General features: G+C 40.2%; 1 protein-coding gene across 3 annotated transcripts in view; it reads left to right on the top strand.

The window, feature by feature from the left end:
• LOC106082163 (mucin-5AC) overlaps positions 1–27,143 on the top strand; it is a 265,347-nt gene that overhangs the window by 148,419 nt on the left and 89,785 nt on the right. For all 3 annotated transcript variants that reach the window (XM_059369416.1, XM_059369417.1, XM_059369418.1), the window contains one exon: positions 17,441–17,564. In XM_059369416.1, coding sequence (XP_059225399.1) covers positions 17,441–17,564 — 124 coding nt within the window. The remainder of the gene's footprint in view (positions 1–17,440; positions 17,565–27,143) is intronic.

Genomic DNA, 27,143 nt, shown 5'->3' with positions numbered 1-27,143 from the left:
ATACTAGGCACAAGTGTAGGTAGTCTTTACAAAACACTACGAGCAAAATTTCAGCAAAATCAGACAACGATTGCAGGATCTAGGGACTCAATATGTCAAATCGGTATGTAGCACAGTGGGATAAAATCGAGAACAAAAACTAATTAAAAAATAATCTGTCTGAGAATGGGTAGAGTTATCTCTTTGAAATTTGGAATGGAGCTGAGGTGTTAGCGAGTTCGTGTGCAAAATGTCAAGGCCCCAGGTGGTCCGGGCGTCTCTTGGCAGACCCCTAAATTTAGTCACCATGGTACTCCGAAATATTGTTGGGGCTGGCAAATCTTCATATGTGGTCCGATTACCAAAATTATTATTTTTTCTGGATAGTGGTGCAAAGATTCCAAGGTACAAAATATCTTCACTGGTTTTGGAGGCATTCAAATTTTAATTTTTTTTGTTGCAATTTTGACCGAGTTCTACTTTGTATTTTGAAATTTACGGACGCATTTGTAGTTGGATTTTAATTTTTATGCATGATTTGAATATTTGACAAAATTTACAACAACTTTGCCGTAACAATGGTCCACATCTGACAATTCAGTTAAAAGTTATACAGTTTGGAAGTGAAAAAAAAAATGTGAAAAGGGTATTTTTTTGGAATTTTTGGCAAAAAAGTGCTGATGAAAATTGCGCCCTCTAGGGCCTCAAGAAATCAAGATCCAAGACCGGTTTATATGGGAGCTATATCAGGTTATGTACCGATTTGCGCCATACTTAACACAGTTGTTGAAAGCGATAACAAAATATCTCGCGCAAAATTTCAACCAAATCGGAGAAGTATTGCGCCCTCTAGCGGCTCAAGAAGTCAAGATCCAAGATCGGTTTTTATGGCAGCTATACCAGGTTGTAGACCGATTTGAATCATATTTAGCACAGTTATTGGAAGTGATAACAAAACACCACGTGTAAAATTTCAGTTAAATCAGACGATAAGTGCTCCCTCTAGCGGCTCAAAAAGTCAAGACCCAAGATCGGTTTACATGGCAGCTATACCAAGTTGTGGACTGATTTCGACCATACCTAGTACAGTTGTTGGAAGTGATACCAAAACATCACGTGCAAAATTATAGCTAAATCGGGCGATAATAGCGCCCTCTAGAGGCTTAAGAAGTCAAGACCCACGATCGGTTTATATGGCAGCTATATCAGGTTGTAGACCGATTTGAATCATATTTAGCACAGTTATTGGAAGTGATAACAAAACACCACGTGCAAAATTTCAGTTAAATCGGACGATAAGTGCTCCCTCTAGCGGCTCAAGGAGTCAAGACCCAATATCGCTTTTTATGGCAGCTATACCAGGTTGTGGACCGATTTCGACAGTTGTTGGAAGTGATACCAAAACATCACGTGCAAAATTACAGCCAAATCGCATAATAATTACACCCTCTAGCGGCTTAAGAATTCAAGACCCAAGATGGGTTTATATGGTAGCTACATCAGGTTGTACACCGATTAAGAGTTGTTGGAAGTGATTCCAAAACACCACGTGCTGAATTTCAGTCAAATCGGACAATGAAAGCGTTCTCTAGAGTTTCAAGAAGCGCCCTCTAGAGTTATTGGGTTGCCCAAAAAGTAATTGCGGATTTTTTAAAAGAAATTAAATGCTTTTTTAATAAAACTTAGAATGAACTTTAATCAAATATACTTTTTTTACACTTTTTGTCTAAAGCAAGCTAAAAGTAACAGCTGATAACTGACAGAAGAAAGAATGCAATTACAGAGTCACAAGCTGTGAAAAAATTTGTCAACGCCGACTATATGAAAAATCCGCAATTACTTTTTGGGCAACCCAATGTATCAAAACATGAACCGATTTGGTCCATTTGCAATCTCAACCGACCTACACTAATAAAAAGTATTTTTGCAAAATTTTAAGCGCCTTGCTTTACTCCTTCGAAAGTTAGCGTGTTTTCGATAGACAGATTCACGGGCGGACGGACGGTAAGACGGACGGACTTGGCTAGCTCGACTTAAACTGTCATGATGCTTAGGAATGACGAAGTTAGTATACCCCCATCCTTTGGTGCAGGGTATAAAAATTAAATTTTAAAAAAATATCCTATGGCTTAGAGATTTTGAAAATATGACAATACCTTGTGGATATAAGAACATTTTCAAATTTCTTTTAGAAATGGAATTTTGACTAAAAGTAATTGTAACAGAAACTTTTTGTCTGCCTTTCCCAGCATTTGATTAATTTTTTTGAGGCAAATGGTAACAAGAAACGAATTTCCCCCAATGCTTCCCTTAACGAATTTCTCCTTTGTTTTTCTTATCTTTGCCCCTGCCCCAAAATAACGATTATCGATTGTCGAACATGAAAAGTCGTTTAGTCATAGAAGTCCATAAACCACAACCTCCAACATGCATTATTACTCTAATCAGGCTACACAATATTCGGTAAATCAATGTCCTATTTTCGTCATTGGCAAATAACAAAAGGTTAATGGTGGCACGGTTAGCAGAATTTGGAACATTTACAAAAGGAACATAACACCAGAAATGTTTTAATGGGACACAATAAATGCTAAATCAACATTTCCATTCATCATAATCAGAGACCACATTATCGATATTATCAGGAGAGCAGAGGGGAGGAAGGACAAAGAACGCATTCATCGTGGATAATAAAGACAATGATGATGATGATGATGTTGTTGATAAGACCATCTTTACACCAACCATGTGTAGGATATCTCTTTACTAATGTGCCACGTTCTATGAGGGGTTTTATGGACTTCAATCTCCCGCTTGTCAAGTGAATGAAAGACAATTGAGTTTCCTTACAGGTTTTTTCTGAGGGAGAGGGGCAATGTTGTCTTGGTGTGCAATGGTTTAGGTCTCTGCAGTGTAGTAGTGGTGGTGGTGTTTGTTGTTGCAGGCAGAGGTATAACGTTAGCTGCTTACATTGATTTGTTGATTGTTTATTAGAATTTTGTCGATAATTACCAAATAATGCGTTTTCTTACACAGTTCATTTGTTTATGTTGTTGCTGCCGTTGCTGCTGCTGCTTCACCCCCTTCCACTTCCACTCCCTATGCCTTGGTGGGCACTTGACATTCAATGAAACCCAGAACCCAGAGTTCATGCCTAGCCTGATTGGTTGGCATTGCGTTGCGTTGCGTTGCATTGCTTTTATGGCTGAGTTTGGTTGGTTGGTTGGATGGTTCGATGGTTGGTGTTGAAAACGAGGTTATTTCGGTTAGGAAATACTAAACGCTGCGACTCACTAAGTCATAAATAATCATCATTAAGGTCTTCGACAATATACACATGGCACTAAGTCATGCCCTGCAGCACCCACCTTCCCTTTTTTTCACCCAACCGCCTTGCCGCCTGCCCTAAGGATGGAAGGGTGGAGGGTACATTCAAATCCACAGAGGCAGTAGTGGCAACATTGTATTGAGGAATTCCTCAATACAGCACTGGTGTTGTATAAAATTAAAAACATCCAAGCAAATAGCAACGACCCAAGCACCACAATCCCAGATAGTGAAATCGACATTTACGATAAGAAAACAATTATGGCATATTTTTTTTTATATGATATTCCTCAGAAAACATCCTACTGCCATAAAAAAAAAACAGCCAGACAGACGGATGGACGGACAGAGTGAAGTAAGGACGGACATGCTCGCATATCGATACACTTAGTTTTGACTCATTGCCACTTCGCCCCCTCCGTAGGCTTCCGTTCGGTTTGGAGCTAAAGGGACCATTAACACAAACCCATCAACCATCAGCTATATCAGCGAGTCATTAACCATTAACACATTTAACTCATATTTGATCAATAATTCGTCTTTTTTTAGGTTTCTTTGTATACAAACTATTAAATCATAACAAACAAGTGTAAAGTAGACAGGCAGGCAATAGGGAGCATGAAACAAGAATCGTAAAATTTCATAAAACGACACTAGAAATTGACACTTTAATAGCAAATAATGCCGAATAAACAAACCAATAATCGATGAAAAAAACAAAAAAAAAACCAAACTTTGAGCAAACACCATACATATTTGCAGATATTCAAAAAAAGGAAGAAACCACTCAAAGTCTGGGTGGTATTTTGTGATAATGATGAGTGGATATTGAATATGCAAAATAAGAAAGAGGAAAGATCAAGCCATAGGAGAATATCAACCAAAACCTAGAAAAATTGTAGGAAATTTTGTCAAAATTTCATAGAAAAATTTGTCATTTTGGCAGCTACATCCAGATAAAGACCGATCTGAACCATAAAGACAGTGGATATCGAAAAGCCTAACATAAGTCACTGTGTCAAATTTCAGCGAAATCGGATAATAAATGCGCCTAACATAGGCCCAAGACCCCAAATTGAGAGATCGGTCTATATGGCAGGTATATCCAAGTCTGAACCAATCTAGACCAAACTAAAAAATGATGTCGAAGGGCTTAACACAACTCACTGTGTCAAATTTCAGCAAATTCTGGCAATAAATGCTCCGGCCCAAGACCTTAAATCGAGAGATCGGTCTATATGGCAGCTATATCCAAATCTGGACCGATCTAGATCAAATTGAAGAAGGATGTCAAAGGGCCTAACACAACTCACTGTCCCAAGTTTTGACAAAATTTGGCAATAAATGCGCCTTTTATGGCCCCAAAACCTAAAGTCGAGAGATCGGTCTATATGGCAGCTATATCCAAATCTGAGCCGATCTGGGCCAAATTGAAGAAGGATGTAGAAGGGCCTAACACAACTCAATTTCCCAAATTTCGGCGAAATCGGACAATAAATGCGCCTTTTATGGGCCCAAAACTTTAAATGGAGAAATCGGTCTATATGGCAGCTATATCCAAATCTAGACCGATCTGTCCCATATGGCAGAAGTATGTCAAGGAGCTTATTCTAACTCACTGTCCCAAATTTCGGCGAAATCGGACAATAAATGTGCCTTTTATGGGCACAAAACCTTAAATCGAGAGATCGGTCTATATGGCAGCTATATCTAAATCTGAGCCGATCTGGGCCAAATTGAAGAAGGATGTCGAAGGGCCTAACACAACTCACTTTCCCAAATTTCGGCCAATAAAGGCGCTTTTATTGGGCGCAAGACCTTAAATCGGCGGATCGGTCTGTATGGCAGCTATATCCAAATCTGAATCGATCTTGGCCAAATTGCAGAAAGATGTCGAAGGGCCTAACACAACATTCTCTCCCAAATTTATGCGAAATTGGACAATAAATGCGTTATTAATGGGTCAATGACTTAAAATCGAGAGATCGATCTATATGGCAGCTATATCCAAATCTGAGCCGATCTGGGCCAAATTGAAGAAGGATGTCGAAGGGCCTAACACAACTCACTTTCCCAAATTTCGGCAAAATCGGCCAATAAATGCGCATTTTATGGCCCCAAAACCTTAAATCGAGAGATCGGTCTATATGGCAGCTATATCCAAATCTGGACCGATCTGGGCCAAATTAAAGAAGGATGTCGACTGGCCTAACACAACTCACTTTCCCAAATTCTGGCAAATTCGGTCAATAAATGCGACTTTTATGGGCCCAAGACCTTAAATCGAGAGATTGGTCTATATGGCAGCTATGTCCAAATCTGGACTGATCTTGGCCAAATTGAAGAAGGATGTCAAAGGGCCTAACACAACTCACTGTCCCAAGTTTTGACAAAATTTGGCAATAAATGCGCCTTTTATGGCCCCAAAACCTAAAGTCGAGAGATCGGTCTATATGGCAGCTATATCCAAATCTGGACCGATCTGGGCCAAATTGCAGAAAGATGTCGAGAGCCCTAACACAACTCACTTTTCTAAATTTCGGCGAAATCGGACAATAAATGCGACTTTTATGGGCCCAAGACCTTAAATCGAGAGATCGGTCTATATGGCAGCTATATCCAAATCTGGACCGATCTTGGCCAAATTGAAGAAGGATGTCAAAGGGCCTAACACAACTCACTGTCCCAAGTTTTGGCAAAATCTGGCAATAAATGCGCCTTTTATGGGCCCAAGACCTAAATAAAATGTGCCAAATCTGGACCAATTTGAAGAAGGATGCCGAGGGGCCCAACACAACTTACTGTGCCAAATATCAGCAAAATCGGATAACAAATGTGGCTTTTAAGGGCCTGAGACCTTAAATCGGCAGAACGGCCTATATGAGGTCAAGATATAGTCCGATATAGTCCATCTCCTCCTCCCCATGGCCAAAAAAATTATCTGTGCAAAGTTTTAGCTCAATATCTCTACTGCAGCGTGATCTGTTGAAACAGACTGGCAGATGGATGGGCGGGGGGACAGACGGACGGACAGAGCTAGATCGTCTTAGATTTTTATGACGTTAAAGAATATTTATACATTATAGGGTCGGAAATGGCTGTTTCGGATGTGTTACAAACGGAATGACAAAATCAATATATCCCCATCCTTTAGAGTGGGGACACTTCGCCCTGAATGTGGATATCGAATTGGTGCTACTGTAGCCTATGTCCGCCTATGACGCTGAACGCCTACTTTCGAAACCTGGCTAGAACATCAACAAAAATTTGCAGCGGTGATTATCCCCACTTAATGCTGGGGACATTTTGCGAGGCACCATGTCATGCATGGTCATGTCAAAAATTCTCCCCAAAGAGGTGTCCCACTGGGGCACGCCGTTCGGACTCGGCTATAAAAAAGTTCTCTTATCATTGAGTTTAAACTTGAATCGGAGAGCACTCATTGGCTCGGTTCCTGGGCAAATTTTTACTCTACTGCCAAATGCCTTTCTTTTGAGTCCTATATCAGCGTATTGGTAAATATTTCCCGTGAAGGGGGTACTTCGGGGGTGGGTTGGCCACCCAGACACTTAGCCCTTGAATTAAATATAAGCTTCGTGCTCTACTTTCTCTGCTTTCATATACATTTTATATGAGCCCCATAATGTCATGATCGGTAACTTAGTTCTGTTTGAGGGTGGAGTGGACCCCAGCGTCTTTGTCCCGAAAATGAGTATCAATTTCGTTCTCTATCGGTTCAGCCTAGTATCATATAGCCATAATGGGTCTTTTGCCCACTTGGAGTATTTTTGGGGGAAGGGTGAACCCCGATACTTCGATCTGATTTTGCATGCCAGATTCGAAATCTACTCCCGATTGCCTTTCATTTGAGCCCCACATCGACTAGAACAACCAATTTGTCTGTTTGGGGTTGTTTTGGGGTTGGGAAGGCCCGCGGGATACTTGGACTCAATTTTTAATGCCATATTCGTATTCTAATCTCCAAATATATTGTTCCGATCGATCCACTTTTGATTTTGGGTGATATTTTTGGGGCAAGGGGGAGGATGCGGCCTCCTTCCGATATCGAAAAATTATATGGTCTTTGTTTTCTTCCAGACCAACCCTACACAATCTGTGAAATTTTCGAGAAAATCGGTTTGTTGTCTATACAAAACAAACAAACAAACTGAGTCCCATATAGTCGTGATTGGCTAATATGCCCATTTGGAGCATTTTTGGGCGGGTGGTGTGACCCCCTATACTTCGACCTGATTTTGTATGCCTGATTCCTAATCTACTCCCAAATACCTTACATTTAAGCCCCATATGGATAGGAACGTTCCATTTGCCTGCTTGGAGGAATTTTGGGCTTAGGGCGACTTCCTGGGTACATGGACCTAATTTTTAGTACCATATTCGTATTCTACTCTAAAATACCTTTCATTTGATACCCATATTGTCACGATGAGTATAATTTTGATTTTGGGTGGTGTAACGGGGGAGGGTCCGCCTCCTCCCGATATCAATAAAGCCAATTCCTTCTCTCTGACTATATTCGTAATCTACTCTCGAATATCTTTCATTTGAGTCCCATATTGTCATGCTCGTTTAATAAACCTATTTTAGGTGGTTTTGGGGTTGGGTTGGCCCCCCAGTTACTTGTACCCAATTTTTATACCCTCCACCATAAGATGGGGGGTATACTAATTTCGTCATTCTGTTTGTAACTACTCGAAATATTCGTCTGAGACCCCATAAAGTATATATATTCTTGATCGTCGCGACATTTTATGTCGATCTAGCCATGTCCGTCCGTCTGTCCGTCCGTCCGTCCCTCCGTCCGTCCGTCCGTCTGTCTGTCGAAAGCACGCTAACTTCCGAAGGAGTAAAGCTAGCCGCTTGAAATTTTGCACAAATACTTCTTATTAGTGTAGGTCGGTTGGTATTGTAAATGGGCCATATCGGTCCATGTTTTGATATAGCTGCCATATAAACCGATCTAGGGTCTTGACTTCTTGAGCCTCTAGAGTGCGCAATTCTTATCCGATTGGAATGAAATTTTGCACGCCGTGTTTTCTTATGATATCCAACAACTGTGTCAAGTATGGTTGAAATCGGTCCATAACCTGATATAGCTGCCATATAAACCGATCTTGGGTCTTGACTTCTTGAGCTTCTAGAGTGCGCAATTCTTATCCGATTGGAATGAAATTTTGCACGACGTGTTTTGTTATGATATCCAACAACTGTGCCAAGTATGGTTCAAATCGGTCCATAACCTGATATAGCTGCCATATAAACGGATCTTGGGTCTATATAAACCAATCTAGGGTCTTGACTTCTTGAGCCTCTAGAGTGCGCAATTATTATCCGATATGCCTGAAATTTTGTACGACGGATCCTCTCATGACCATCAACAAACGTGTTTATTATGTTCTGAATTGGTCTATAGCCCAATACAGATCCCATATAAATTGTTCTCTCTATTTTACTTCGTGAGCCCCAATGGGCGCAATTCTTATGCGAATTGGCTGAAATTTTACACAGGTCTCCAACATATAATTTAATTGTGGTCCGAACCGGACCATATCTTGATATCGTTTTAATAGCAGAGCAACTCTTTTCTTATATCCTTTTTAGCCTAAGAAGAGATGCCGAGAAAAGAACTCGACAAATGCGATCCATGGTGGAGGGTTTATAAGATTCGGCCCGGCCGAACTTAGCACGCTTTTACTTGTTAATATGAAATTCGTACTCTACTCCTGAATGCCTTTTATTCGAAACCCGATCGGCACACTTTAATTTGTGGGTAGTACTTTTGTGGTAAGGGGGAGGTTCCCTCCCAAAATTAATTTTTTTATATATAGACTAGCCGGACAGGGCCCGCTCCGCTGCGCCTTCCCACAGACAGGAAAAAAGTCCTGTTTGAGGGTGCCTGTGCGGCCTTTTAGATATTTCGCACAAATTTCTTTCATATGAGCCTTATATTGCTATGGTCGGTAAATATGTCCGGTATGAGGGTGTTTTGGGGTGAAAGTGTGCTGATGGGTGGTGTTTTTTGTGGATGGGGTCAAAATTTCATCTCCTTGCCATTCGTTGTTTGTTTTTTTGTAAAAATTTCCTTTTCTATTAAAATGTCTGCTTTTTTGTAAACATTTTCTATCCATTGGATATTTTGTCAAAAATTTTAAATTTCTTTTCTATTGAAAATTCTTCTACATTTTTGTGTTAAATTTTCCTGCTTTAAGGAATCCTAAAGTTTCCTCATAATTCATTGAACTCCATCTACCTTCCTGTATCCCTTGCTACCCACCCTCAACCTGTCACCAACAGGTTATCTGGTTTTCATATCAGAATCACTTTTTTCATTAGCCCCATAAATCGGAAAAAAATATTTGGTCGCCACTTATGATCTTTTGATGCCTGGGCTCATCCTTAACATCCCCATCATCCATCCCTTGCCCCCACAGACTGTGTTTGAAGCCATGAAATTAAAAGCAAAATATTGATTTATTGGCCCTAGCTGGTCATGGCTCCTTGTTATCAAAGCTATTACGACCCCTCAATTTAAATGAAATTCCATGAAATCTGGCGAGTGCTCCAGTTTTTTTTTTTTTTTTGTTGCTTTTGTCTCAGGCTTTTGTATCCATCTGTCTGCACTGAATCTACCAATATCAGTGCCATTCCCATGGTGGCTGTGTGTGTGTGTGTGTGTGTGTGCTGTTGGCAGTGATGTCTATTTCAGTTCAATTTCGTAAAGCAAAAATTAACAAAAGAATCTGTGTTTAAATGCTTAATGGCGGTGCCAGTGATTGTTTTTTTTTTTTTTTTGTGAGGGGGGAATGAAAAGAAAAAAATCCAAAATCACAAAAAAACAGCGACAACACAGCCCAACACAATTTTGGCAATTTATTGTCTTTTTCCTACAACTGTCAATGGCCAATGAATTTTTTTACGGTTGCACTTTTTGTTGTTGCTGTTGTTGTTAAATTGGCATGGATGTCTGACCAGCCGTAACATGGTCTGCATATGAAGCCCCAACCAGTCGCCTGACTTGGTGGCAGCGATACTTTTTTTTTTGTTTTTTTTTTTGTCATTTGATTCATAAAAAAAAACAGGAGTTTTGAAATTTATGACCAAAAAATTCTAGTGGAATTTCTAATTTGCATTGTTGGGGAGTGGAGAGAGATTGCCCGCTAGAGGGGTAGAACGAATGGTGGGGACAAAATAGCCCGGAGGTAATAACAGTTTTCTGAAATATTCCTCAATTGGCCCCACACAACACAACACAGCCGCAGTAGGTGAATCAACACACGTTCAAGCCGTGTCGTGTATATGGAAATTTGCCTCAGGCTTATGGCCATATGTCTTCAATCTGCTTTATTTTTTGTTTTTATGAAATTGTTAATAAAAAAGTCATAAAACAAAATTAAAAAATGATAAATTAATTAAATTTAAGTCACGACAATCCCTGCAGCAAAATTTTGATATATGCCTTAATTTTTTTTTTTTTTTTGAGTAAAATGAACATTCTTTTCGGGTAGTCAAATCCTTTTGTCTTAACGAAATGAAATCCCTTTTAGCCGGCACCCAATGAAACACTTGACATTTATGAAGTAGCCAAGTTGTAAAGTTCGTTGGCTGGATGGTTGGTTGTACGGTTTTGGCATGGCCATAAAAAGTTTTAAATCAGCAGATTTGACGGCAATTGAAACTTTTAATTATGAGAATTTTTTAATAGAACTCAAACAAACTTTGCTGAGCATGAAAATTGTTTGTGGTAGCAAAATGAGCAACAAAGTATGCCAGGATGAAAGGAAGGTAAAATTTTCATAATGTTAAAGAAAAAGGGAATGTGAAGACCAAATAAGATTGGGATCGCTGAAGGAATGCAGTACTATTAAAAAAATGATTTGATGGAGGGAAGTTTTGGTAACTATTGGTAAGTTTTCCACCATCTAACCTCCTTCCATGGATAGAACGAAGGATGGAAAAACTAATGAAAAGAAGTATGGTTGAGAAGAAAGATGTGAAAAAAACAACGAATGGAATGAAGAATGGAAGAAAAGATGGAAAGAACGACGGAAGGAAGTGAAGATAGATGAAGGGATGAGAGGATGAGAGGATAGAAGGAGAGCTAGAGGGAAGGAAGAATGCAAGAAAGTATAGAAAGTTGAATGGGAGTTTAAAAGGAAAATGAATGGGAGAATGGAAGTGGGATGGATGGAAAGTTGGAGGAGAGGATGGAAGAAAGGATGGTTAGAAGGATTGACGGAAGGAAGGGTGAAAGCAAAGATGGACCGAAAGTTTGAAGGAAGGATGGGATAAAAGATTGATGGTAGAATCGACGGAGGGAAGGATGAAAGCATTTAAAGAACTAAGGATGGAAGGAGGCATAGAATAATGAAAGGAGGGATGGATGGTTGGAAGGAAGGTTGGAACGAAGGATGGAAGGATGGAAGGATGGATGGAAGGATGGAAGGAAGGAAGGAAGGATGGAAGGATGGAAGGAAGGATCGAAGAAGGAAGGAAGGATGGAAGGATGGAAGGAAGGATGGAAGGATGGAAGGAAGGAAGGAAGGATGGAAGGATGGAAGGAAGGATCGAAGAAGGGATGGAAGGAAGGAAGGATGGAAGGATGGAAGGAAGGATGGATGGAAGGATGGAAGGAAAGAAGGATGGAAGGATGGAAGGATGGATGGAAGGATGGAAGGAAGGATGGAAGGAAGGATGGAAGGAAGGATGGAAGGAAGGATGGAAGGAAGGATGGAAGGAAGGATGGAAGGAAGGAAGGATGGAAGGAAGGATGGAAGGAAGGATGGAAGGAAGGATGGAAGGAAGGATGGAAGGAAGGATGGAAGGAAGGATGGAAGGAAGGATGGAAGGAAGGATGGAAAGAAGGATGGAAGGAAGGATGGAAGGAAGGATGGAAGGAAGGATGGAAGGAAGGATGGAAGGAAGGATGGAAGGAAGGATGGAAGGATGGAAGGAAGGATGGAAGGAAGGATGGAAGGAAGGATGGAAGGAAGGATGGAAGGAAGGATGGAAGGAAGGATGGAAGGAAGTATGGAAGGAAGGATGGATGGAAGGATGGATGGAAGGAAGGATGGAAGGAAGGATGGAAGGAAGGAAGGAAGGATGGAAGAAAGGATGGAAGGAAGGATGGAAGGATGGAAGGAAGGATGGAAGGAAGGACGGAAGGAAGGATAGAAGGAAGGATGGAAGGAAGGATGGAAGGAAGGATGGAAGGAAGGATGGAAGGAAGGATGGAAGGAAGGATGGAAGGAAGGATGGAAGGAAGGATGGAAGGAAGGATGGAAGGAAGGATGGAAGGAAGGAAGGATGGAAGGAAGGATGGAAGGAAGGATGGAAGGAAGGATGGAAGGAAGGATGGAAGGAAGGATGGAAGGAAGGATGGAAGGAAGGATGGAAGGAAAGATGGAAGGAAGGATGGAAGGAAGGATGGAAGGAAGGATGGAAGGAAGGATGGAAGGAAGGATGGAAGGAAGGATGGAAGGATGGAAGGAAGGATGGATGGAAGGAAGGAAGGAAGGAAGGATGGAAGGAAGGATGGAAGGATGGAAGGAAGGATGGAAGGATGGAAGGATGGAAGGAAGGATAGAAGGAAGGATAGAAGGAAGGATGGAAGGAAGGATGGAAGGAAGGATGGAAGGAAGGATGGATGGAAGGAAGGATGGAAGGAAGGATGGAAGGAAGGATGGAAAAAAGAATGGAACGATACATAAAAGGAAGGATGGAACGATGGATGGAAGGATGGAGGGAAGGATGGATGGAAAAATGGATGGAAGGAAGGATGGAAGGATGGAAGGAAGGATGGAAGGAAGGAAGGAAGGATGGAAGGATGGAAGGAAGGATGGAAAGAGGATGGAAGGAAGGATGGAAGGAAGAATGGAAGGAAAGATGGAAGGAAGGATGGAAAGAAGGATGGAAGGAAGGATGGAAGGAAGGATGGAAGGATGGAAGGATGGAAGGAAGGATGGAAGGAAGGATGGAAGGAAGGATGGAAGGAAGGATGTAAGGAAGGATGTAAGGAAGGAAGGATGGAAGGAAGGATGGAAGGAGGGATGGAAGGAAGGATGGAAGGATGGAAGGATGGAGGGATGGAAGGAAGGATGGAAGGAAGGAAGGATGGAAGGATGGAAGGAAGGATGGAAGGAAGGATGGAAGGATGGATGGAAGGAAGGATGGAAGGAAGGATGGAAGGAAGGATGGAAGGAAGGATGGAAGGAAGGATGGAAGGAAGGATGGAAGGAAGGATGGAAGGATGGAAGGAAGGAAGGATGGAAGGAAGGATGGAAGGAAGGATGGAAGGAAGGATGGAAGGAAGGATGGAAGGAAGGATGGAAGGAAGGATGGAAGGAAGGATGGAAGGAAGGATGGAAGGAAGGATGGAAGGAAAGATGGAAGGAAGGATGGAAGGAAGGATGGAAGGAAGGATGGAAGGAAGGATGGAAGGAAGGATGGAAGGATGGAAGGAAGGATGGAGAAAGAATAGAAGAAGAATGGAAGGAAGGATGGAAGGAAGAATAGATGGAAGGAATGAAGGTTGGATAGAAGGAAGACAGGAAAGAAGGAATAAAGGATGAATAAAAATACAAAAGGATGATAGGAAAGAAGATTGGTTGGAATATGGATGGAAGGATGTTTGGAGGGTTGGAAGGTTGCAAGGAATAATAAAAGGAAGGCTGAAAGAATGGATGGATGGAAGGAAAAAGGAACGACGAATTTGAGTATGGAAGGAACAATGAGAAAAACAAAGAATGGAAGGAAGGACGAAGAAAAGGTGGATGTAAGAAACGGCGTGAGGAAGGAAAAAGGATGGGAGGAAGAATGGAAAAAAGGATGAAAGAAATGGTTCTAAGTATACTGATAAGGATGAAAGGACTAAGAGTGGATGAAAGAAGAGAGAAGGAAAAATGGAAGTTTGAAAATAAGGTTTGATGAAAGGAACTTCGGAAGCAAGGATGGAAATAATGATGAAAGGACGAATGAAAAAAGTATGGAAGTAAAGATGGAAGCAAGAAAGGATGGTAGACTGAAAATACTTAAGGATGGAATAAAAGAAGGTAGGATGGACGAAGGAAGAATGCAAGAAATATGGAGATGAAAGGAAAGATGGATAGTTTGAAGCAAGGATGAAAGAAAGAACGAGAGTTAGAGTGAAAAAACAAAACGATCAATGGAATGAAGGATGTAAGAATGAAAGTAAGGATGGAAAAAAGGATGAAGCAAAGGTTGAAAGAAAGGACAGAAGAATGGATGCGTGGAAAGAGAAAAGAAGGACGGATTTTAGTGTGGAAGAAACAATGAGTGGAACGAGGGATGGAAGGAAGATTGGATGGAAGAAACGACGGAAGGAAGGATAAAAGGATGGAAGAAGGATTGGATGGAGAAAACGACGGAAGGAGGGATACAAGTATGGAAAAAAGAATGGTAGGTAGACTGAAATGGATGAAATGAAGAAGGATTGATGAAAGAAGGAAAGGAGGAAGGATGGATGGATGGATGGAAAGAAGGATGGATGGAAAGAAGGATGGAAGAAAGGATGGAAGAAAGGATCTAAGGAAGGATAAAAGGAAGCATGGAAGGAAGGATAGAAGGAAGGATGGAAGGAATGATGGAAGGAAGGATGGAAGAAGGGATGGAAGGAAGGATGAAAGGAAGGATGGAAGGAAGGATGGAAGGAAGGATGGAAGGAAGGATGGATGGAAGGAAGGAAGTTATGAAGGAGGAAAAATGGAAGATTGGATTGATGGAAGGAACGTCGGAAGGAAGGATGAATAAAAGGAAGTATGGAGGTAAAAATGGAAGGAAGAGAAGAGTTGGAGTTCGACTGAAAATACGCAAGGATGGAGAAAAAGATGAAAGGAGTTTGGAGGGAAGAAAAAATTAACGAATGGATGGGAAGAAGAAGAGAAGTAAGAACGAATAGAAGAAAGTATGGAGAAACGGTGAAAGGAAACATTTTGGGAAGAAATGAAGGGAAGATAGAGAAAAAGCTGGAAAGGAATGTGGAGGATAGTTGGAAGCAAGGATGAAAGGAAGAATGAAAGGTAAGTGAAGAAAAAAAGGGATCGATGGAAGGAAGAAAGAATGGAATGAAAGGAAGGATGTACGAATGGAAGGAGGGATGCAAGAAATGGTAGAAAGAAGAATGGAAAGAAGGAATAGTGGATTGAAGTATGGAAGGAAGGATGGTGGAATGATGGAGGGAAGAATAGAACAAAGAATGGAAAGAAAGAGTGATCAAGAGGATGGAGAGAAAGAAGAATGGTTGAAAATAAGGTAATATGAAAGCAAGGGAAAGCGTAGAAAGGAAGGAAGGAAATATAGAAAGAAGGATGGAAACAAGGGTAGAAGGAAAGATGGAAAGAAAGAAATGGTAGAAGGAATGACGAAAAGTAGGAAAATTGTAAAGAAGTTGGAAAGGAAATTTTGGAAGTAAGATCAAACAATGAATGGAAGGAGCATGCAAGTATGGAAAGAAAGGTGTAAGTAAGGATGGAAGAACGATGGAAGGAATAATGGAAAAATGAATAAAGTAGGAAGGGAATGTTGGCTGTATAGAAGGAACGATAAAGGGAATCATGGATGGAAGCTTAGAAATATCGATTGAAGAGAAAAAATTAAGGAAGGATTTATTAATGGAAGAATGAAACAAATTATGAAAAACAGAATAAAGAAAAGCAGGGCGGAATTAGGAATGGAGGAACGTTGAGAATGAAGTAAGGAGAAATATTGGCTGAAACGAAATTGTGGAGGAAGGAAAAATGGTAGGAAGGGACAATGAAAGGTGGAAACCACAAAAACGCAGGAGAATAAAGAACTGAAAGATTGGATGGTTAGTTGCATGGATGTAGGATTGGAAAAAAAATCGAAGTAGAGACGCAAGAAATGAAAGCAAAGTAAATGGAGAGAAAAAATTAAGGAAGTTTGGAAAGAAGGAGGTATGGATGAAAAGAAGAAGTATAGATGAAACGAACGAGGTACGTAGAATGGATGTAGGATTGGAAGTAGGATTGGAAAAAAATCGAAGTAAGAGTGGAAGTAAAAAAGACCAAAGGAATGAAAGCAAAGTGAGTGGAGAGAAAAAATTGAGGAAGTTTGGAAAGAAGGATGTATGGATGAAAAGAACTAAGTATAGATGGAACGAACGAGCATTGGAAGCTTTAAAGATGGAAACAAAAGCAAATAAAAGCAGAATTGAAGGGATGGTTCAAATTAAGGTTAGAAATATGTTTGGTTAGAAAATTTGGTAGAAAGAATTAAAAAGTTGGAGCAAAAGTAATTAAGGCAAATGCCAGAAAGTTGTTGATAGTTGGAGAGAATAAACCATGCAAGTAAACATGGATGGAAGAATTCATAGATGTTCCAGCAAGAAACGGGGGCACACTTCTCACATATCAATGAGTGCTGTCCTATTGAAGTTTAAACTCAATGATAAAGGAATTGAAAAGTTACAGAAAAAAGGAAAACAAATACCAGTAAGTTGTTGATAATTGAAGAGAATAAACCATGCAAGTAAATATGAACGGAAGAATTAATAGATGTTCCAGCAAGAAACAGGGGCAAACTTCTCACATATCAAGTTTAAGCTCAATGATAAGGGATCATATTTTTATAGTCGAGTCCGAACGGCGTGTAGTAGAGCGACACCTTTTTGTTGGGAAGTATTTACATCAAGGTATCGAAGTAAAAATAGGAATTAAGATGAAGGGATAGATAGCTGGTAGGATAGATGGAAGAAAAATTGACCAAATGAATGCAAACATGGTTGCAAGAAAGAACGATGGAGGAAAAATTGGACGATAGATGAAAAAATTAAAGCAAAGACAGGATTACAGAAAGAATAGTTGAAAAGTTTTATGAAGGAAAGAAGAAAGGAAGGAAAGGTAAATGTAATGAATAAGGCCTGGGAAGAATTATGGATTAAGGAACAGTACGCATAATATATATATCTCGGAATGTATGGTAAACTCTCTTTGGGAAATTCCATTTCAATTTCGAATTATTTATCTACCAACACAAAATATTGAAATTGAATTTCTAAATTTTAAGCTAAGCTTTTATGGTTTGGAATTTGAATTTAATTAGTTTTCTGAATTTTCGTTCTTTTTCTTTTCAATTTTAGGTGGTGATTTCGGGTGCATTATGTACAGTAGAAGATTATGTAATAATGTCACAGTGTGCACACAACAAAGCCATATATTTAGCTGCAGAAGGAACAGTCTCAGTGACAGATATCTCACAAACACGTAAGTTCTAAGCACATGCCTTAAATACTTCTCTCTTTGTAAGAAGACTAACCATAAATACAAGCAAGCAGCCAAAACAAACAAAGATTTAAGCCTTAAAATTCCAAAAATTGTTTATTGATGAGTTGCCCCCCAAAACAAAATTAACATCAAGCCCATGATGGCTGGTAATGATGATGCCCAGGGTTATCATCAACGTCATTAGAGTTACCAAAAGTTGTGTTGATTGTGCATCACAACACACGCACACACACACGGGCCAACTAAGACCATTGAAAAATGTTAATAGGCCTGGGAATTATAAACAAAATCGGTTATTTTATTTTTATTTTCGGCGTTTTTTCTTATTGTGTTTTGGGCATTTTAACGTGACACACATATTGAAATATTTAAAACAGCCACTCACTCACTCACTCACTCACACATACACAGACACTTGAGTAAAAGCAGAAATGGAAAACATCAACAATATAGAAATTTTCATTTCCACACTCTATTTGTTGAATACATTAACACCCAAGACCCATCCATCTACCCTTTTGGGTGTTGCCTGCCGGCGGCACTGACAGTCACCCAAAACCAAATCTTTGAATATATGAATGATGAGACCCCCCCCCCCCCCTCCACTTCTAAACGTCCGAAAAAAGGCAGAACTCTTAAAAAGACGTTAACATGGCATGTCGTCTAATGGCCCCAAACCGTTAATCATCTTTAAAAAGAAAACCTAAGCACCAAATCTTCTTCGTTTATACTGGCAGATCAAAAGTGAAAACTGAATGAATTCATTGAAGCTACGGCCTGCCATGGATGGAGGTCTATCTGAGTGAATGAGTGACGAGTGAATTAATTAAGGCGACAAATGCACCAAGCAAAAAGTCCATGAAAGGCTTTGGAATCTAAGTTTTTGAAATGGTCGAAAAAGGGTAATGATGGGTGGGATGATGGAATACTATGTGAAAGCTGACAAAACCTCTTGCTTTTGCATGTAATTTGGAATGTAGGGAGCCCAAAAGTGTGCTATGGCTTTGGTTTTGTTTTAGATTCAATGCTTCCGGTTCCGTTCCGGCCGCGAGAACGTTATGACCATTAGTAATTAAAATGCGTTAATAACTTGCCTTGTTGAGAATCATAGGCACTTCGCAAGGGCCGGTAGCGCCCGATCTCCCACTGAGTCTCTGCACTCGATATCGCTGATTATCTGCGACTGCTAATGCAGTTACTCCGTATCCGAAGCCTTCCACTATCCGCAATTTGTGGACAGCTACCGGGCTGTCAGCTTAGCTTCTCGGGATACCATGTGTACTCACACGCATCGGATCTCGGAGCGGAGAGTTCCAACCCGTGTTGTGTGCGTAGTCTTCCAATTCTAGTTGTTGGGAAGGAAATGAAAGGAAGGATGGACAAGCGAATGGAAGTAAGAATGCCAGAATGGATGAATGAATTGATGGTAGAAAGGGTAGAATGTAGTATGATAAAAAAATATGGTAAGAGGGATGGAATGAACGTTAGAAGGGAATGATGAAAAAAAAAAACAAGAAGGAACGGATGGAAGAATGAATAAAAATATGGAAGGAAACTAAGTACGAACGAAGGGTAAGCAGGAAAGAAAGATGCAAGAAAGCCTAGACAAGTGGATAGAAGCAAGGCAACAAGGAAGAATGGAAGGAAGGTACGGTGGAAAGAGAAGGAAGAATGTTTGAAAAAAAGGAAGGAAGGAAGAATCTAAGGAAGGTACGATGGAAAGAGAAAGAAGGATAGATGGTAAGATATTTGAAAAGAAGGATAGACGGAGGGAAGAAGGAAGTATGGATGAAAGGAAGATAGAAGGATAGAAGTTAATACGAAGGAATGAAAGGAAGGATGGAGGGAAGAATGGATAAAAATATTGATGAAAGGAAGATTTTAAGAACTGTAAGCAAGAAGGATGTATATAAGGATGCTTGCAAAGAAGAACGGAGGAATAGGAAAAGGAAAGATGGATGGAAGTGAGGAAGATGAAAGGGAGAAAGGATGAGAGAGATAAGAGAGATGGAATGAAGATTGGTAAAATGGATGGTAGATACGGTAGAAAGAGAAGGAAGGATAGATGGTAGGATGTTTGAAAAGAAAGAAGAATCTAAGAAAGGTACGATGGAAAAAGAAGGAAGGATAGATGGTAAGATATTTGAAAAGAAGGATCACGGAGGGAAGAAGGAAGTGTGGACGAAAGAAAGGAAGAAAGGAAAGAAGGATAGAAGTAACGATGAGGGGATGAAAGGAAGGATGGAGGGAACAATGGATAAAAATATTGATGAAAGGTAGATTTTAAGAACTGCAAGCAAGAAGGATGTATGAAAGGATGCTTGCAAGGAAGAAGGGAGGGATAGGAAAATATAGGGCTGGAAAGAAGGGTAGAAGAAACGATTGTGGGAAGGAAGGATGAAAGGAAAGATGGATGGAAGTGAGGAAGATGAAAGGGAGAAAGGATAAGAGAGATGGAAGGATGGGAAAAATGGATGGTAGGTGTAAAGGGACGATGGAAGGGAGGATGAAGAGATATTGAAGGATCAATGGAGGAAAAGAAGGTTGGATGAAAGGTAGAATGGAAAAATGGAAGGTAAAATGTTAAGATGGATGGAAGGGTGGAAGGAGGGAAGGAATAATAAAAGAAAGGATCGAAGGAATAATGAAAGGAGGGTTGGATGGAAGGATGGAGGGAAGGATGGATGAATGGATGGATGAATGGATGGAAAGATGGAAGAATGGAAGGATGGAAGGATGGATGGATGGATGAATGGATGGAAGGATGGAAAGATGGAAGGATGGAAGAATGGATGGATGGATGGAAGGATGGAAGGATGGAAGGATGGAAGGATGGAAGGATGGAAGGATGGAAGGATGGAAGGATGGAAGGATGGAAGGATGGAAGGATGGATGGATGGAAGGATGGATGGAAGGATGGATGGAAGGATGGATGGAAGGATGGATGGAAGGATGGATGGAAGGATGGATGGAAGGATGGATGGAAGGATGGATGGAAGGATGGATGGAAGGATGGATGGAAGGATGGATGGAAGGATGGATGGAACGATGGATGGAAGGATGGATGGAAGGATGGATGGAAGGATGGATGGAAGGATGGATGGAAGGATGGATGGAAGGATGGATGGAAGGATGGATGGAAGGATGGATGGAAGGATGGATGGAAGGATGGATGGAAGGATGGATGGAAAGATGGATGGAAGGATGGATGGAAGGATGGATGGAAGGATGGATGGAAGGATGGATGGAAGGATGGATGGAAGGATGGATGGAAGGATGGATGGAAGGATGGATGGAAGGATGGATGGAAGGATGGATGGAAGGATGGATGGAAGGAAGTATGGATGGAAGGAAGTATGGATGGAAGGAAGTATGGATGGAAGAATGGATAGAAGGATGGATGGATGGATGGAATAATGGAAGGATGGATGGAAGTATGGACGGAAGGATGGATGGAAGTATGGAAGGAAGGATGGATGAAAAGAAGTATAAATGAAGCGTTGGAAGCAGGATGGAAGGAAGTATTAGAGAAAAAAAGTACAAGAAGATGGAAATATGGAAAAACCGATGAATGGAAGAAAGAAAAGTTGGAAGAAAAGCTGGATCTAAGGTAAGATGAACGGATGGAAGGAAGGTTGGGAGAAAGGATAGTCTTAAGGAGTAATGGAAGGAAGGAAAGATTGTAGAATAATGGAATAAGGAATTGATTGAATGAAAAGAATGTTGTATGGAGGAATGGAAAGATCGATTGAACGGCGAAAAGAAGGAAGGTATGTAGAATAAAAGAAATGATGGATGAAGGAATGGAAGGCGGATGGAACAAAGGAGTGCTACGAAGCCTAAAAATGTTTTTGACCACCGCAATAGCAGCAGGCGAGAGGAAAACTATGGAAAATGGAAGAAAGATTAGCATGAAGGATAGAATATTGTGGAAATGAAGGATGGAAGAAAGGATGAAAGGAAGGATGGGTGGAAGTGAGGAAGATGAAAGGATAAGAGAGATGGAAGGAAGGATGGGAAAAATGGATGGTAGGTGTGAAGGATCGATGGAAGGGAGGATGGGGAGAAATATTGAAGGATGAATGGAGGAAAGGAAGGTTGGATGAAAGGTAGAATGGAAGAGTGGAAGGTAAAATTTTAAGATGGAAGAAGGGTGGAAGGATGGAAGAAATAATAAAGGAAAGGATCGAAAGAATAATGAAAGGATGCATGGATGGACGGAAGGAAATATGGATGAAGCGTTGGGAAGCTGGATGGAAGGAAGTATAAAAGAAAAGAAGTACAAATAGATGGAAATATGGAAGAACCGAATAAAAATATGGAAGAAAAGTTGGAAATAAGGTAGGAAGAACGGATGGAAGGAAGGTTGGAAGAAAGGATGTTATTAAGGTGTAATGGAAGGAAGGAAAGATTGTAGAATAATGGAATAAGGAATTGATTGAATGAAAAGAATGTTGTATAGAGGAATGGAAAGATCGATTGAACGGCGAAAAGAAGGATGGTATGTAGAATAAAAGAAATGATGGATGAAGCAATGGAAGGCGGATGAAACAAAGGATGGGAGATGAGGACATGAAAGATGGTATAGAGCTAAGGAAAGGTTGAAAGGAGGGATCGAAAAAATGGAAAGTAGCAATGAAGGAACGATAGAAGGGAGGATGAAAAGAAATATTGAAGGATGAATGAAGGAAAGAATGGTTGGATGAAAGGTAGAATGGAAAGAAGGATTGAAAAAGGAGGGAAGGAAGGATGTAAGTAAAGACGAATGGAAGAATAGAAGTAAGGCTGAAAGGAAGGATTGAAGGAATGATGGAAGTATGTAAGGTAGAATAGAAGGATGGATGGATCGTTGGAAAGAAAGATGGAAGCAAGTATAAGAGGAACGAAGTACAAGACGATGGAAGAATGCAAGGAACGATGGATGGAAGAAAGAAAGGATGGATGAAAGGTTGGAAGGGAGCTAGGATAAAAAGATGGAAGGAAGGTTGGAAGCAAGGAGGAATGGTAGTAGTAAGGAGGGATGGAAGGATTGCAAAATGAATGAGGAATGGAAGGAAAGACTGGAGGGTTGGAAAAAGAAGGGTGGAACGAGAGAATGATGGATGGAAGGAAGATAGATAAAGGGATGGGAGGAAGCGTAGTGGGAAGAATAGGAGGAAAAAATATGGATGGAAAAAAGGACAAGAGAGCAGTAGAGAATGATGGAAGGGAAAAATATTGGAAGGAAGGGAAGAATAGTGGATGGAAGGGAAGAATAGTGGATGGAAGAGAAGAAAAGTGGATGGAAGGTGGAGGTAGGATGGTGAGAAACAAGGATAAAAGTGAAAAAGATGGGAAAAATGATAGTTGGAATGAAGGAAGAAATCCATTCTAGTATAAGTATAAAGAAAGGGTAAATGGAATGGAGGATTGAAAGAAGAAACGAATAAGCGCAAAGGTTCAATGTTAGAACAGAAGTTAGCAAAGGAAGAAGAAAGAAAAATTGGAAAAAAGTGTTAAGGTTTTTCCGTTGGCTCCCCACACTTTGATTGTCATTCTTCGTGTGCAGCATGGGAAATTTGTAGGAGGCCGCTGGAGAAAAATGTTTCCTAGTTTTTGAGGATTTTGTATTCATATTTGGCACTTGACCCTTTAATCAAGCAGTTACAGGTTTGCACTTCAGAAAAACCGTAACCTATTCTTGCTGCCAGGGTTTGACAACCGCATTGCCGAAAGCTTTGAGGCATGAGGGCACTACAGAAGCAGTTACAGGGCAGGGCACCTTTAATCATGCAGTTACAGGTTTGCACTTCAGAAAAACCGCATCCTATTTCTGCTGCCAGGGTTTGACTACCGCATTGCTGAAAGCTTTGAGGCATGAGGGCACTACAGAAGCAGTCTTCATATTTTTTTTTTTTTGGGTAGGGGAAACAAATTTCCCCTGTTCCTTAATGAAATGTTCATGGGAAATTTAGTTAATTTTGTTTAGTAGTCTGTTTCTAGTGGATTTTTTAAGATTATCTAAGAGAATCTTAACAGTATGAGAGTTTTTTCTATTTGGGAGTCTTTGCAGTTTGTGAGTCCTTACAGTATGGGAGTCTTTAGAGTTTGAGAGTCCTTGGAGTTTTGGGAGTCATTCAAATTATTGCTGATGAATCCCTGATGAATGAGGATTTTTTGCAAAAGCGGCTCCCCTGTTTGGATAGTTAGGCGACATGGAAGTTCCGGGTTTCATCTCAGGTGGAATGGAAACTTGTGAAAGTATGAGGCCATGGGAGGGTCATCATGGAAATGGGTTATCGTATGGTTCCTTGGTCCATCGGCACATTCTACAATAATCGCTCCAACAACGTGTGGACTAATTCTCTATGGTGTCGATGCCCCCATATATTCACACTTTGAGGAGATAGATATTCCTTATGTCTTGACTTAGTTTTTGGAAGATTTTTTAGACTTTGCCATGGTGACAAGTATACAGGGCAGGACGAGAAGCTTTTATGCTGATTGGACATCGTCCTCTGCTTATAAATCGTGTTCGGCTCTTCGAATATATATAAGAGGTGTGGTCCTTATTTATTACTTAAAATTCTTTGCTTTCAGCCTTTAATTTTCTCTTTTCAAAAAAAAAAAAAAAATCACCATATTTTATATTTAATATGCCTCTCATGGTTTTTCCTCTTAAATTTCAATTATCATCATACTCATTTGTTGCCCCAATTATGAAATGTTATATGAAAATTATAAACCATAATTGATTACAGCAGCAGGGCGTAGTCTAAAAATTTTGTCACTCCTTGAGGGTAATGTGGACAAATGCCTGCCGCCTTGCCCTAGGTAATAAGAATGAAATTTTTGGAGACAACAGCTGTTTCATGAATAAAATATCAACAAATAGCAATGGCTAAGAGTGCATATGGTGCAAATACTTGTACTAGACCACATATATTAGGCCACACAGGGGCATACTCTCGAATAGATACCCATAAACAAACAAAATGTATAAGCAATAAAATGCAAGTATTTATTGGCCTACATTAAGGGAGAGGCAGAGACAGGGGAGTGGACCATGAATATTGAATGAAGTAGAAGGAGGGTTGTAAATTTGCCATAAATCCCTTAATTTACCCCTAATCCCTACTCAAAGTAAATGCTATTAAATTTTCTGGGTAACCTTGTTCTAATAAATTTGTTTTTGTATTGCTTTGAAAAATTTCACTCATGTCCTTTTTGTGTCCTTTCCATTGTTCAAAATGCTATGCATGCCATGTTTATATGTTATTTATGACAATTAGGGCAATTAAATTCCAACAAATAATAGAATAGATGCTTTTGTGTGTGTTCTATGGCCAAGTGTGAGTGTGTGTGTGTGTGTGTGTTTGTGTTTTATTGCAGTACCATAAATCTTTGAAGAGATTTATTTTTACAACTCTCTCTCTCTCGCTCTGTCTCTCGATTGTTGTTTAATCTCACACCAAATAGCACTTAAGCACTTCCCAGCCATGAATGGCCACAGCACCAGCACCATAGTGTATTCAAATGTTATTATGATGAAAAAGGGAAAAGGGATCTTGGCAAGTGTAAAAATGTGATTACCAGCCTACACCTAAGGCCCTTATCCTCACCCTCAAATCTTAGCCCGTGTGTGCATGAGAGAGTGTGAAAAAAGGTCCTAAGTGCCAGTGGCAATTGTAGGCGTTAAATTGACAAAAGGACTTTTCACACAAGACCCATCCATGTCCGGCATAGACGACCCTTGAACGGGGGATTAAGCTCTTAACCACCATCATAAATGTCTACAGCAAAAAAAAAAAAAAACATACAAACAAATCTCTAACGTTAGGTGGTAAAGAGAGGATCAAGGACACAATTTAATTATGGGATTTTACGTGTCCGATTTTGTAAACGTTGCAGCTTCAAGTGCTGCGAAGCGTAAAAATGTTTTTGACCACCGCAATAGCAGCAGGCGAGCAGAAAACTATTAAACAATTTGCACCTGTAGTCTTCGGCAACAACAAAAACAACAACAACATCAGCAGCGACAACATTCGTCTCAAGAGGCTGTCCGTAGTATTGCGCCAAAAAGTACGATTAAGCATTCTCGCACACACACACACACGCATATACAGTTATAACATAAACATTCATAATCTTGAGATCAAAGAGATAGCTGAACTAAGCCAAAAAGAGGAAGAGACAAACAAAGACCTTTGCCCAACAAGAGTTGAGGTTTTCTACTACACTGGTGGCTTCATAAATGTAATTGCCCTATTGAAAGAGAGTGAGAGAGAGAGAGGGAAAGATATAGAGAGACAGTTGTTTATACTATAAATGAGATATTGAGAAACTAGGTGTTGCCAACTGAGATTCTTAGGTTAAAGTCCTAATAACATAATTCTAATTTAAATAAAAAAAATTAAATTGAAATTAAAAATACTAAAAAACCGAAACAAGAAAAAAAAAACACTTAGGTTAGGTTAGGTTAGATAAGGTTTAAGTGGTAGTCTGCCATCAGACTCATTTAGAAGTTTTCGTCCATTGTGATACCACAGGAACAGCAGAAGGAAGATGCCTTCTAGTTTCTAACGTTGAACCATCCAGATCGCTTTAAAAAGCCCAATAACATGCCAATGTTCACATCCGCTAAATCAGACAGGTTTTCAAAAAAATGAGAATTTAAAGTGGAACTCCTACACACACACAGGAGGTGCTATATAGTCTCTTCTTCCTCGATGTCCCTAAAGCTTCTGCAGACAGTTATAGTCCGATTCGGGCCATAAGTGAATTGAATGTTGAAGGCCATAGTACAAGTCCTTGTGTATTATTTCAGCCCTTTGGGATAAGAAATGCGCCTTGTAGGGGCTCCAGAAGCAAAATCAAGAGATCGGTTTATATGAGAGCCGTATCAAGCTATAGATCGATTCAGACCATATTGGACATGTATATTGAAGGTGATGGGAGAAGCCGTGGTAGAAAATTTCTGCCAAGTCGGATGAGAATTATGCCCTCCAGAGGCTCAAGAAGTCAAGATCCCAAATCGGTTTATATGGCAGCTATATCAGGCTATTTACCGATTTGCGCCATATTATGCATAGTTGTTGGAAGTCATTACTAAACACCTCGTGTAAAACTTCAGCCAAATCGGATAAGAATTGCGCGCTCTAGCGGCTCAAGAAATCAAGATCCAAGATTGGTTTATATGGCAGCTATATCAGGTTATGAACCGATTTGAACCATACTTAGCACAGTCAATGAAAGTAATACCAAAACACCACGTGCAAAATTTCAGTCGAATCAGTAGAGAATTGCGCCCTCTAGAGGTTCAAGAAAACAAGACCCAAGATCGGTTTATATGGCAGCTATATCAAAACATGGACCGATTTGGACCATACTTAGCGCAGTTTTTGGAAGGGATACTAAAACACTACGTGCAAAATAGGAAGAGAATTGCGCCCTCTAGAGGCTCAAGAAGTCAAGACCTAAGATAGGTTGATATGGCAACTATATCAGGTTATGAACCGATTTGAACCATACTTAGCACAGTCATTGGAAGTGATACCAAAACTTCACGTGCAAAATTTC

The sequence above is a fragment of the Stomoxys calcitrans genome, chromosome 5 (genome assembly GCF_963082655.1).
Source record: "Stomoxys calcitrans chromosome 5, idStoCalc2.1, whole genome shotgun sequence".
NCBI classification, from domain to species: domain Eukaryota; kingdom Metazoa; phylum Arthropoda; class Insecta; order Diptera; family Muscidae; genus Stomoxys; species Stomoxys calcitrans.
The sequence above is the reverse complement of the archived record's forward strand: the minus strand, read 5'-3'. Positions and strand labels throughout refer to the sequence as shown.